At 33.1% G+C, this 13,637-nt stretch overlaps 1 protein-coding gene across 1 annotated transcript in view; it reads right to left on the bottom strand.

The window, feature by feature from the left end:
* DNAH12 (dynein axonemal heavy chain 12) overlaps positions 1-13,637 on the bottom strand; it is a 228,350-nt gene that overhangs the window by 205,190 nt on the left and 9,523 nt on the right. Inside the window, exons 4-9 of the mRNA XM_023537644.1 lie at positions 9,793-9,874; positions 9,569-9,595; positions 2,068-2,257; positions 1,398-1,470; positions 425-583; positions 10-205 (exon numbers count right to left, since the gene is read on the bottom strand). Coding sequence (XP_023393412.1) covers positions 10-205; positions 425-583; positions 1,398-1,470; positions 2,068-2,257; positions 9,569-9,595; positions 9,793-9,874 — 727 coding nt within the window. The remainder of the gene's footprint in view (positions 1-9; positions 206-424; positions 584-1,397; positions 1,471-2,067; positions 2,258-9,568; positions 9,596-9,792; positions 9,875-13,637) is intronic.

Raw genomic sequence — 13,637 nt, 5'->3', positions numbered from 1 at the left:
CATATTTACCTGATTTGACATAAGTGTGGAAACGCAGTTATAAAATGCATCTAACTTTTCAGGTTTAATACTTTCTAGTGCTTCCTTCTTTGTAAAAAGATTTATAACCTTTGGATACCATGTATTCATTATCTTCTCTTCTGCCTTTTTAATTTGTATTGATAGATCATTTTTCAGTGATTCACAATCAATTGGGCCTTTAGCTCTATTTAAAAAAAAATTAAAATTATTTTAAAGTAAATGATAAATATTGGTCTTGGTACACAATTGTTGAAACAAATAAGAGAAACTTTAAAATATTTTTTAATCTAAAGAAAAGTTCTAAAGATTTATCAGTTTTTTTAAATTGTATAGTCAAAAATACAAAGACTCAAAAAGGAGACTTTCAAATTTTAAATGTTAAATAATATACATGGGATTTTACCTAATTCCTGTTAAATCCAGCAAAACTGTATTAGCAAATGTCGTATGACCAAGGTCCAGTAACATTTTCATAATTGGATGAACAATGTGCAAATTAGTTAATATTTGATTTCTTGTCTGCAGATAGCTAGAATGCCAAGGATTAGAATAATCCAGGCCTCTGGAAAAGCAATATACCATATTAAACAGGATTCAAACAATATATTCTAAATTTTAGGAAATAATATTTATGACATGAAAGTAGTATTAAAGTAAGAAGACAGGATTGAGAAGAGGGAAATATGGTCAGCAATAGGGGACTTCGTAGATATGAATGTAATAAAAATACATCGAGATCTTGAAAGTGCATTATCTTCAGAAAGAACAGAGGTCATTTTTAAAATTTTTAAAATTAAACGTATTGGTGTTACATTGGTTAACATATGAAGAAGTTTCAGGTGTACAACTTTATAATACATCTATATATTCCATTGTGTACTTATCACTCTAAATCTAATTTTCTGTCACCAAATATCTTACCCCTTCAACCCTCTTATTTCTCCCTCCACCCCCTTCCCTTCTGGTAACCACCATACTGAGAACAGAGATCGTTTGTGAGTAAGAAGGCTGATGGCCAGGCATGAGTGTCCTGCTAACTTCCACTGTGCTCTGCCTCAATTACCTTGGGTAGAGATAAACAAACACAGTTGTGATGATTGGGAAGCAAAGATGGAGAAATCTATCTGGCATACACCAAAGCTCACTTAAGGTCAAGATGAGCTATACATCCATATAGGTTCCACTAACTGCGTAAGTAACAACTAGACAAGTACAGTGTAGAGGATACCTTTGGGGGTGGGGGGAAATAGTGCTATATTTTTTAGGTGTGTTCAAAATACCTTTGCATTTAACAGTTGTAGGCTTAAAAAATAAGTTTCTTTTCTATCTCTTATCAAAAACTAGGTGTAGTACAGTTTCTAAAATAATTTACTCACACAGGGGATTCAGGTAAAGGGCCTCCTTCATCTTCAAGCCATTTAACTGGAGGTTTCACGAGAACACTCTTTACTAAAATACATATGCACATTAATACTTATTAAAAATCCTTATAAGACCTAATCAAGTCAAAGTTTCTAACTCTGCATGAAAATGAATATAAGAAAAAATTCCTTTATTTGAAACAAAATCAAGCTCTCGGTACTATTTTGGCCTTACTTTGGAGGTGAATTCAGATATAGTAAAGCTTCAGTAAGTTCTCAGTTTTTTTGTTTTCTAGCTACTCAAAGGTCACTAGCATGGCCACTTAAGAAAATGTATTTCAATAAAACTTGCAATAATAAATCTCTAATAAATCTCCTCAAATTCATTAATATTATCTTACAATCCAGTAAATAGTATAGCAACAACTATAAAGACAAAGTGAAAAATCAAAAGGCTATTTAGCTAATAAGAATATAAAAAATTACCAAAAAATACCCTTAAATTACAAACATTTTAACTAGATTATAGGCTCAAAATAAACATTTTAAATAAAAATTATATCTAAGAAAAACATATAGCTAAATATATAACATTTGTTATTCATTATTCATATTTCTACTTTTGATTAGGAGGGCCAGGGAAGCAAAGTTAAAAGAAGCTTGACACGTGTTATGCAATACTTACCCAAATATCTCTTCATGCTTTTTTCAAAGTCACTTGACACTTCATTTATGAGACTTTCAACAAGTTCTTCTCTTTTTTTCCCCTCCTTTAAAGACTCGGGTATCAGCATTAACATATGATCTAGCCACTCCTGCTGAATAGGTACTATAGGACTACTCTCTACACATCGTTTCATGTAAATATAGTTGAACTGAGAATGTAATAAGAAAAAATTAAATGTTCTAAATGGTATAGCATTTCAATGTAACTCTTGGGCTCTGTCCCACAAAATAACATATTTTATAACAAAAACATTTAGTCCAAAAGAACAATCTACAAAGATAACATTTTATATTCTTCTTTTATTTATGAGTTCTCACTCAGTTAATGTTCTTAGTGTACTTTTCATTTTCTCGAGGAAAAACAAAGGACTTTGGTCTAACTTCCTTCATTCAACAAATATTCATTAATTCAACAAATATTCAGACATTGTTCCAAATGCTGAGGATATAGTAGTAAACAAAACAGACCAAGCCCCACTCTCTGGGAGATTATATTCTGGTATAACGAGTAGTCTAACAAAAATAGAGATGAACAAATGAAAAGACAACACTTGATCTTGGTAAAGATCATGAAAATTTCAGTTTGTGCCAAAATTAATTTAATGCAATACTAATAAAAAATATCTATGTTTTTATAGAACTAGACAAGTTGAGCATAAAGCTCATGTGGAAAAATAAACATGTGAGAACAGCTAAGAAATCCCTGAGAAAGAAAATCTACAAGGGTGGACTAGCCCTATGAGACATTAAAATATACTATAAAGCTTCTCTAATTAGAACAGTGTGGTACAGGTGCATGAATAGACCGACCAGTAGAAAAAACATAAAGTCCAGAAATAGATCCAAGACATAGGAAAATTTATAGGTATATGATATATGTGGCATCTCAAATCACTGAACAAAGATGAATGTTTTAGTGAATAGTTCTGGGACAATTCATTAGCCACTTGAAAAAAGATAAAATTAATCAATACCGTCCACAAGAATAAATTCCAAATAGTTCAGGAATTTAAATCAGACAATGAAACTATACAGACTAGAAAAAAAATGGATACATTCTTCTATAACTTGAGTGTATGGAAAAGCTTTCTATGATTCAAATCCCATGTACAAAAGGAAAAAATGATTGACAGATACTGACTACATAAAAACGTTTGCATGGCCAAAAAAAGTCATAATATAAAGGCCAAAAGACAACAGACGACCTGGGAGAAAATATTTGCAATATGTATTTCAAATAAAGTGTAAAAAGTGCTTAAAATTTTAGGGGATAGGTGAAACTTGAGGACATCATGCTAAATGAAATAAGCCAGTGACAAAAAAATGGTCTATAATTCTACTTATATGAGGTATTTAGAGTAATCAAATTCATAGAAACAGAAAATAGAATAGCAGTTGCCAGGGACTGAGGGAAGAGGGAAAAGAGGAGTTGTCATTTAATGAGTTTAAAGATTCAGTTTTGCAAGATGAAAAAGTTCTGGAGATTGGTTGCACAACAATGTGCAAATACTTAACACTACTAAATTGTACACTTAAAAATGTTTAAGATGATAAGTTTTATGTTATATGCATTTTCATTTTTTTAATTTAAGGGAAAATAAGACCAAAACCCAATAGAAAAATAGGCAGAATATATGAACCAGCATTCACAATAAAAATATTATTTAAATAACCCTTAAATATATAAAAAGATTTTAAATCTCACTCATAATTAGAGAAAGCACCTAACTTTGTCACCTAATAAAAAATAAAATAAAATAAAATTATGCCCCTCACGTTCTGTGGTGAGACTGTGGGGAAACAACCACTCTAATAAACTGCAAGTAGGAAGGCAAATTGGCACAACCCATTTAGAGAGAAATTTTGCAATATCTAACAAATCTACGCATTGACCTAGATGTCTTACTTTCAGAAATTGAAAATATACCTCTAACAACACAAAAACACACATATACAAGGTTACTCATTGCAGAAAATATTGGAAGCATTTGAGAACTGCTGAATAAATTATATATCCACACTTTGGATATATAATCCAAAAAAAGTAAAAAAAGAATGAGGAAATGAAATCAACACATTGTACATCCTAAATTTATGCAATGTTATATGTCAATTATATCTCAATAAACCTGGGAGAAAAAAGAATGAAGAAGATCTCCTGAACGGATATGAAGTGACTTCTAGGAAAAACAAAATACAAAAAAAATATTTATAGTACGATGCATTTTGTGTAAGATAAAAAGAAATAAAATATATCTGTTCCTTTATGGAAAATTAAACACAGGAAAAATAAATCAGAAATTAATGATTGGTTATATAAAGGGCATGGTTTGGAATGGGTAGAAAGTATGGGGGAGTGCGAACAGTATAGAAAGGATGGGAGTATACATTTTGTTATGGTTTGCACTTTTAAACCATGCTATTGTTTCACATACTCAAAATATAAAGAAAATCAGTAAGAATGGGGTGGGAGAAACTCAAAATTAAAAAAAAACAGAAAGAAATGAACCTAACTGGATTAAAAATTATTAACATAGCCACACTGAAAGAGGTGTAGAACTAACCAAAATAACTTCTGAACACAGTATTTTGACTATATAACTTTAAACTAAGTACAAAAAGTTATAGAAAAATATTGAACTATAGTGGATACACTTGTTTTTCAGTGTTGTGAGTTAGCAATTTTATAACCGTTTATGTATATTTTAAGATTTAATAAAGTAAGTAAATAATTGTTCAGAAAAGCCAGATTTCTCAATGTGAGAGAAGGGAGCTACAAATATAGAAAGAGGGAAGACTAGAATGAACCTTATGATGATGAACTTGAATAGGAGGCATCAGTAAAAACAAATGGTTTTTAAGATAGGTTATAGAAAGATAGATGGATAGACAGACAGACAGATAATTCCCTACCTCCTTCTGCTGAGCCAAGAAGCAATTATGTCTAGTGTCAAGAAACACACCTAACACACATATCATGGTTTCTAAATACCATTCTCTACTAAAGAGAGTCAGGAATCCTTGGAAAAATGACTGATTCCAGGGTTGGAATAGGAAAAGTACAGAATGAGCCTAAAACATCTCTTGTGATGGTCCCCAATCCCTCACTATATCAATAGGCTGACCTCTGTCTAGTAATGAACTTGAACTCCTCCCCATTCTTTCACTTTCCTCTATTCTTAGGTGATCTTACCTAGTCCCATGGCTATAAATATTATCTATATATGTTGATGGGTTCTAAATCTATATCTGTAAAACTGAGCTCTTTCTGAACTCTCCAGCATAACCAACGACTCCCTAGCTCCTAATCTGTTCAGTCCTCAGTTTTAGCCATCTCAATAAACAGCATCAATTACCCTGTGAAATCAGGCAAAAATCTTAAGAGTCATCCTTGGTTCTTCTTTTTTCATCCTCTGTATCTAATCTATCAGCAAGTCCTATCATTTCTGCATCTAAAATATATCCCGAATCTATCAATTTCTTACAGCTCTATTTCTATCGCTCTATTCTAAACTACAGGCATCTCTCACCTAAATCGTTGTCTTCTACAACTGGTTCTTCCTGCTTTTTACTCTTGCCCTGGCCATATTCCATTCCCTAAAGTGTCAAAGTGTTTTTTCCCATGTCATTGTCAAGTGTTTTTTATCATTAAAATGTAAATCAAGTTCTAGTAGTCCCATGAGTAAAATCCTCCAATGACTTCCCATTGCACTTTGAATAAAACCTGAACTCCTTCCCATAGCCTACCACGCTCTCATTACCTGGCCCTGACTCCTTCTTCAAGTTCACTATATACCCTCCCATGAGCTGGCCTTCTTCCAGTGCCTGGAACATACCAAATAGTTTTCTCCTTCAGGTACTTTAAACTTAGCTGTTCTTCTGTTGGAAAATTGTCAATTCCAGGTCTTCCCATGGTTGGCTCCTTTCTACCACTCAGGTCTCCAAAATGTAACCACCTCTGGGATGCCTTCTCTTACCACCTGCTTTATAAGACCCAACTCTCTCACCAGTCACTATCATATTACCCTGTATTTCCTTCATAGTACTTACTGCAGTTTTTTGTTTACTTGATAACTATATGTTTTTCCCATTAGAGCACAAGCCCCATAAGGGCAAAAATTATGTCCATTTTGTTCATTGACCTTCAGCATCTAGCATAGGACCAACTGCACAGTAAACATTAAGTACCTTATGAGTAAATGAATTACAGACAAGGAAGATATTTTCTCAATCCCCCAAATCTATAGCAGTTCTATAAAGCAAGTCGTGGTCAAGCTATGAAATAATTATATAAAAAACTAGGCATAAATAAAATTATTATATGACTATTTAGTGACAGGAAGTTTAAAATCTATAATTTTAATTATGTGTCATTAACATGCCTTTTTGTGGTTTAATCTTTTCACCTCCTAAAAGTATATCTGTTGTATGTCAATTATATCTCAATTAAATATATACCTATATACATACATTTGACCCTTAGAATTGAAGTATATATTCTTCCTTTATCAAAAAGATTTCCATCTTTTCTGGGTGAAATCATGTTTTTTAAAAGTCTTTTTTGAAAACTTCCTATTTTATGCTCTCACTATAGTCTCTTCACACTTCTATCACAACACCTGTTACATTTTACTGACATAAATGTTTATATTTATTCACCAAGCATGTATTAAGTATCCACTACTGGTACTCAATACCATAGTTGTTAAAGATACAAAGATGATTGAATAAAAAGCAATTTCTAGCCTCAAGACTAGGAAATAGACCGTTTTAATACATAAAAAGATCAACAAAATACCTAATACAACGTGCTATGTAAAATAATAAAAATGAACAAGGTATAATGGGAGCAAAAAAATGCCATCTGTCCAAACCCACAGGAATAGGGAAAGGCTTCCTGGGGATGATGACTGAGCTGAATAAGAGACAGCCAGGTAAAACGAAGCGTGGGTGGTGAGGGGATATACAAGGCAAAAGCAACAAGGTGAGAAATGCCGTATTTCCTCAAAGATTAATAAGCAAGTCCATGTTAGTAAAATATAAAGTATGATACAGAAAGTGGTGAGAAGAGATGCTGGAAGATAGGGAGAGGTCATATAATAGAGCTTAATGCATGCCACATTAAGCTTCAATTTTATAGGTTATGGAAAGACACTGCTATTGTAGACAAGGCAAGATATGAAGGCCTAATCTAAGGCTAGGTCAAGAAGAAGACTGATTGGAAAAGTATTCAAAGCACTTGGGGACTAATTGTATGGCAGGTGGGTAATTCGAAGGGGGAAAGAGAAGTTAAGAAAAACTCAAATGTTTTAAGCACAAGTGACTGAATAGATAGTAATAACAACTAGAATAGAGAATAAGGATGAAGAGGAGTCTTTTGGAGGAAGCTGATGAGTTCATTTTTTTAACTTGTTAAATTTAAGGTATTTGTGCATGAAAATCTCTGGGAGTAATCAATATATAGAAAGTAGTTGAAATCAGAAAAGGAGAGAATCATCCAGGGAGATTCAAGGAAAGGGAACAGTGGGCCTCAGTCAGGCAGAAAAGAGAAATCCATAAAGATAACAGAGAAATAATAGTTAGAGAATCAGAAGAATAAATATAAGAAAATAAAAAGGAAACAAATAATTAGCAGTGTCAAGAGTCAGCTAGAATTGTCATTATTTTCAATTTCGGCTATTGTAATGGGTATGTAGTGATAATTAATCATGATTTTAATTTGCATTGCTCCAATGGCTAATGATACTGAACATCTTTCACGTGTTTATTTGCCATCCATATACCCTCTATAAAATATCTATTCTTGTCTCTTATGCATTTTCTAATTAGATTGTTTGTTTTCATAACATTGAGTTTTGAAGAGTTCTTTATACATCCTAGATACAAATCCTTTGTTGGATATGTGATTTGTCAATATCTTCTCCCAGTGTGTAGCTTCTCTTTTCAACCTCTTAACAGGGTCTTGCAGTGAACAATAGTTTTTAATTTTGGTGAAATATAATTTATTAGGGTTTTTTTTTTTCTTTCGTGGATTGTGCTTTTTATGTCAGGTCTAAGAACTCTTTGCCCAGTCCTTGGTTTTCTTCTAAAATTTTTATAGTTGTACATTTCTCCTCTGTTTCCTTCTAAAAGTTTTTAAAATAGTTTTATAATTTACATTTAAATCTATGATCAATTTTTAGTAATTTTTGTACAACATGAAAGGTTTAGCCTGAGGTTTGGGATTTTTTGTTGTTTTATTTTTTATGGATGTCCAATTGCTCTACCCAATTTGTTGAAAAGACTATTCTTCCTCCACTGAATTGATTTTCGCACCTTGGTCAAAAATCAGTTGATTGTACTGTGTGGGTCTAATGGGTCATCTATTCTGTTCCACTGATCCATGTGCCCAATTATTTAAAAGTAAAAAGGGTTTTAAAAAGTCAATTGGAGGTCTAGTAAGAGTAGTATTTTAAAAAAATATCCTTTGGATTTGGCTATTAGGGGTCACTGGTGACAACCATGAAGTGGTTCCTAGAAGCCAGACTGGCAAGAGCAGTGGGTTGAGGAGTGAATATCCATTTATATGCCCAACTATCTATTTTAGATTGTAAAACATTAGAAAGAAAGAAGTGTGGAGGAAGAGTGAATATGCTAAACTCATAAACACAAATATGTCTTGCAATTCACCCAGCCTCACATTAGATATTTATGAACATTTTGGGGATGTTTTGTATCAGTTCTTACACCTAGTAAAGAGGAAAATCCATAAAGTCTTAAGTTTGCAGAAAAGTTGGGAGGAAGAGGGAGGAGGAGGAAGAGTATTTTTAAACAACAAAAAACTTGGAATAGTTAAAATGAAGTTCTTTCAAAGATCCTCAATCCATGTGGAGATATCCTCAGTCCTCGATCCCCAAAGGGAACTTTAAGGGACTTGGAAATCCTGTGTCTCTATCTGGGAATATCTATAAATTCCTCTTTTGTGTAACAGCTCCATGAGTTTCCATATCCTTTGCTGTTAAAGAAAATTTTTATGTTGTAATCTTTCCACCAATCACATCCTAGGCCCATGTTTGTTACCCATGAAGTGTCTTTTTTTTTTTTTTTTTTTTTTTAATCTCTGGCATCTAGCATGTGACTAGCTCACAATAGATTCATTCCTAACAAGTAATCATCATTATATCAATATGAAGACAATAAAAAGAGAGATGCATTTTCCTTGATAAATGCAACTTTGACTTTTTCTTTCAGTTGTTTGGAATAGGAACTAAAATATTTACAACTAATCTTCAATTTAACTCTTAAAACTCATATTGTCATCCATGACATGCTTGTTCCTTTAGGCAGAGAAAATAAAAATCTCAGTTTCTAAATTTATCTCTTTTCTAGAATGGCACTTAACACATGGTCTTAAAAGAAGCTACTTTGTAATAATCTCTTTGAATATTTTCAAAACAATAAATATAAAAAATTGAACTCACTCCTTTCTTTTTAATTTCACTGGTCATCTGTCAAAAACAAACAAGACATAATTAAATCAAGGAGAAAAAATTTAAATAATTTAAGTTTTAAAAATTAAAATATAAATACTTTAAAATACATGTATTATTCTTTAAAAATATTAATTATATTGAGATAGACTTAAAATAATTAAGAATTAAAACAGTATAAAGATAAACTTTTTAAAGGGAAAACATAAACTTACAGTTGGAGGATAATCTGGCTCTGGTGATAAAGATGTTTTTTTATCTAGTGTTCTGTCTAAATTTCTTTTGGCTCCATCGAGTCTGAAATATATAGTTAAAAATATTCACCTGTCACCAAATATTTATTGATAACTATATATATATATAGTTATCTACTAGGTTTTATTAAAATGTAGCAGCAATATATCTCAAGGAATTTATAACCCAAAAGGGTGAGAAGATTTTTTTTAAAGTGCCATACGAAAGGTATAGAACCCTGATGGTTCAGAGGAGGAATAAGTTCACTTCCACCTGTAGATATCTATAAAGGCTACATGAACAAGTTAGCATATGCAATGAGCTTTAAATAAAGAAGAGTATTTCAAGTGGAGATGTGATTTTCCCAGGTAGATGGATCTAAAAAAAAAAAACAAAGACCCTGAGAAACAGAAAGGCAAAGGAATGCTCAAAGGAAAAGGTGGGAGTAGGGAATTATCCAATATGCCCAGAGATTACAGGACCAGATGGAAGTAAGTTTGGAGAAGTGGATTGGAGTATGTAGCTAAAGGCCTCAAATGGCAAGTTTTTTATTAAATGGACAATGGAAAGTCACTGAGAGTTTTCGAACATGAGAACATTTTTAGGAAGACAAATCTACCAATTTGTAAAGGCTAAATACACTGGAAGAGATGGCCAAAGCAGAGAGAATACAAGTAAAAGAAAAGAGACCTGAGAAAGAAGATTGGAGGATGCCATGCATGACAGAAATAAGAAAGAATAATTGAAGGAAGCAAAGGAGATATGGTCAGAAAGGCAAGAGGAAACCCCAAAGCACAGACTGGTAAGTTCCATGAAGACAAGGACCATATATTCTTTGTTCACTGCTCTATCTACACTACTTAGTGTCCATCAAGGTCAATAAATATCTGTGGAATGAATGACCAAAATAGTGAATTTGGAAAAAAAACTCCCATGTCTAGCTCTGTACCTTATTTGATGGATGAATACTCTCAGAAATATCAGGTTGTACCCTAGGACAGGTGTAGGGGAGATAGCATTCATTTCTTTCTGAGGTAGCCCATTATTGTCAGCTAGCTCATATTCTTAAAAACAAATTTTTATGTTGAATTGTAGCCTTGTAACTTCTATCCTCTGGAGTTATATACAAAGAATCATGTTTTTCTTCTATGTTATCCTTCCAAAACTTAATGATACCTATCCAGTTCCTTCACTATTCTTGTCGATGAAAGTTACTATTTACGGTGAGTTTACTTATTATGTTTTGAGTATGAGCTTAAGGTCTTTATATACATGGATCTCATTTAACTTCACAAAGATCCCAAGAGGTAAACATTATTTTTTAACTCCATCTTACAGATAGGAAGATGAAGATAAGTAAAATTCCCTGAGTTGAAAAATTCACATGGCTAATAAGCTGCAGAGATGGGATATGAACTTAGGCCTGTCTGATGCCAGAGTCTACACTCTCACCCATTAAGTCAATCAGCTTCCTTCAAATGAGGTAGTTTCAAAATTCCTTACTTTCCTCTGTAGCTACTATGGTTTATCAACATCTCTCTTAAAGTGTGATCCCGGAAATTCCAGATGTTGTTTGACTACTACAGAGTGAAAATTTTCTCTCCCACGTTCTAGACATTCTACATTTATTAAAGCAATCTAAGACTGAATTAATAAGCTTCTTTTGAGTAGCTTCATGTTCCTGTTGAATTTTTCTGAACCTGATCAAACTAAAATTCCAAAGGATTTTTCACATGAAGCAGAAAATAGGCCTGGAATATCCTCCTTCCTCTTTTATTTAACCATCAAGGCCTAGGCCAGACTTCCCTTCATCCATTATTAACTCCCTAAACAGCCTAGCTCTCAGTGATTGATACTGTCAAGGAATTTGCCTTATACTTGGTATGCTAGTTGGCACTAGCTGGCTTGCACTGTAATTATTCCAACATAAATATGTCTAATTTCTCTGAGCTCTTTATATATAATTGTCACCCCTTAATATAGCAACAACTTTCTGGAGTATGTGTTCTCCTATTGCTATAAATGTAAAGAACTAGGAAGAATATGAATGAGCCTTTTTATTCCGTTTTTGGTTTGCGTGTTAACAATGAAAAAAACAAATAAACAAACCAAAACAAAATTTTAAAGGACTGTGTGACAGAACATATGCAGTAAAGGAAAGAACAATTAGTCTGAATCAAGAGGGATATAGTGGCTCAGAAAGAAGTGGCTCATTCCTGGGACTCTGGAAAGCTACAAAATTATTTTGGCTCAGCCAAGTGTTTTCAGGAACTGGTCCCAGCAATGAGCCCAGTTCTGCGCACCATTCGATCTCGTACATCCTACCTCTACCCTGCAACTCCATCCACAGACTTCACCTCACCTTTGAAACAGGGACGACTATATTCCTATTGCTTAATAAATAGAGGTAAGCAAGGAATGGAGAATCACAAAATCTATAGTCATCCAGAAAAATGTGTTTCTGTTATAAAAACTTTTAATTCCAAATGCATTTTTTTCCAAATAAAACACATGGCAATTCCAATCTCAGCATTAACACAGCACTCTGCTTCAGGTTATTTTGAAGCAGTATTTTTTATTAAGCACCCAAATGAGAGGAACACTATTTACAAATCTGTACAAAGCTCGATAAAGTTCCTCCTTAAAAAATCCATTCATTCACTCATTCATTCACCAACAATAACAAAGTCTTTCACAATCTGCCCCTACCTTTCTATCTTTACCTGATACAACTCTTCCCTATGGCCCTGATACTCCAATGACATTGGTCTTTATCAATTCCTAGAACACATTAAACGCATTCATATTTCAGGGCTTTCATGTTTGCTACTCTCCTTGCTAGAGTGCTGTTTCCATGTTTATTTAAATGACAAGTTTCTGATTGTTTAGATCTCTACTTAAGTATCATCTTCACAGGTCTTTCCTGTATTGTACCTGGGAACATCTTCCCTGTCACTCGCTATCCCACTATCTTATTTCTTCATAGTACCAACCACCTTCTAAAAGGTTAACATGTTTTTTTTTTTTTAAATGTATTTACTGTCTGTCTCCTCCCATTAGAACATAAGCTTCTTAAAGACAGTCCTTTCTGTTGTATTTTCTATGGTCTCCCCAGTAACAAGCACAGTGTCTGTGTAATAGTAAGTACTTAATGTCTGCTAAATAAACTGATGTAAGAGGAATACATAGAAAGGGTTAAAGATGAGTGAGTAAAGGGTTAAAGAAGGGTTAAAGAGAGTAAATAGGAGAAGGCTTTCCAGAGGAGGTGATCCATAGAATAATTCTATAAGAACAAATATAAGGATTCAAGGAAACAAATATTGTTCAGTGAAGAAAAATGCAGGGAGCAATTGTGAAATTTATTTTTTACTAAACTGAAAAATATATTAATGGAACTACAAGTAGTTCAACATGACAATGTGAGAAAATAAAAGATTTTAGAATAAGATATGTCACTCCTAAGGAACTCTCATCTCTATTCTCTCAGTCTACTGAAACACTGAATAGAGAGTCTTAGAAATGAAGTGGGTAAAGGATTTCTAATAATACATATACTGACATAAGTTAATATATCTTATAAATTTGGATTTAAATATGATTAGATGATTGATTAACTAATAAAAATGTAAATCTAGAGGGGCAACCAAAATGGCATAGATGATAGAGGCTCTGTTCATCCCTCTGGCGACCAAATCAAAGTTATGACAGAAACCAGGAGCAGCAGCAAGGAGAAATTGCCTGGGATCTTGATGAACAAGCCGTACAACTAGGGAGAAATCCAAGAAAGCACCCTGCAATGGCAGAAGGTAGGACGGGGCAAGGACGC

Source organism: Pteropus vampyrus, unplaced genomic scaffold (assembly GCF_000151845.1).
Source record: "Pteropus vampyrus isolate Shadow unplaced genomic scaffold, Pvam_2.0 Scaffold195, whole genome shotgun sequence".
Lineage (NCBI taxonomy): Eukaryota > Metazoa > Chordata > Mammalia > Chiroptera > Pteropodidae > Pteropus > Pteropus vampyrus.
Note: the sequence above shows the minus strand (reverse complement) of the source record. Positions and strands in the feature narration are given on the sequence as shown.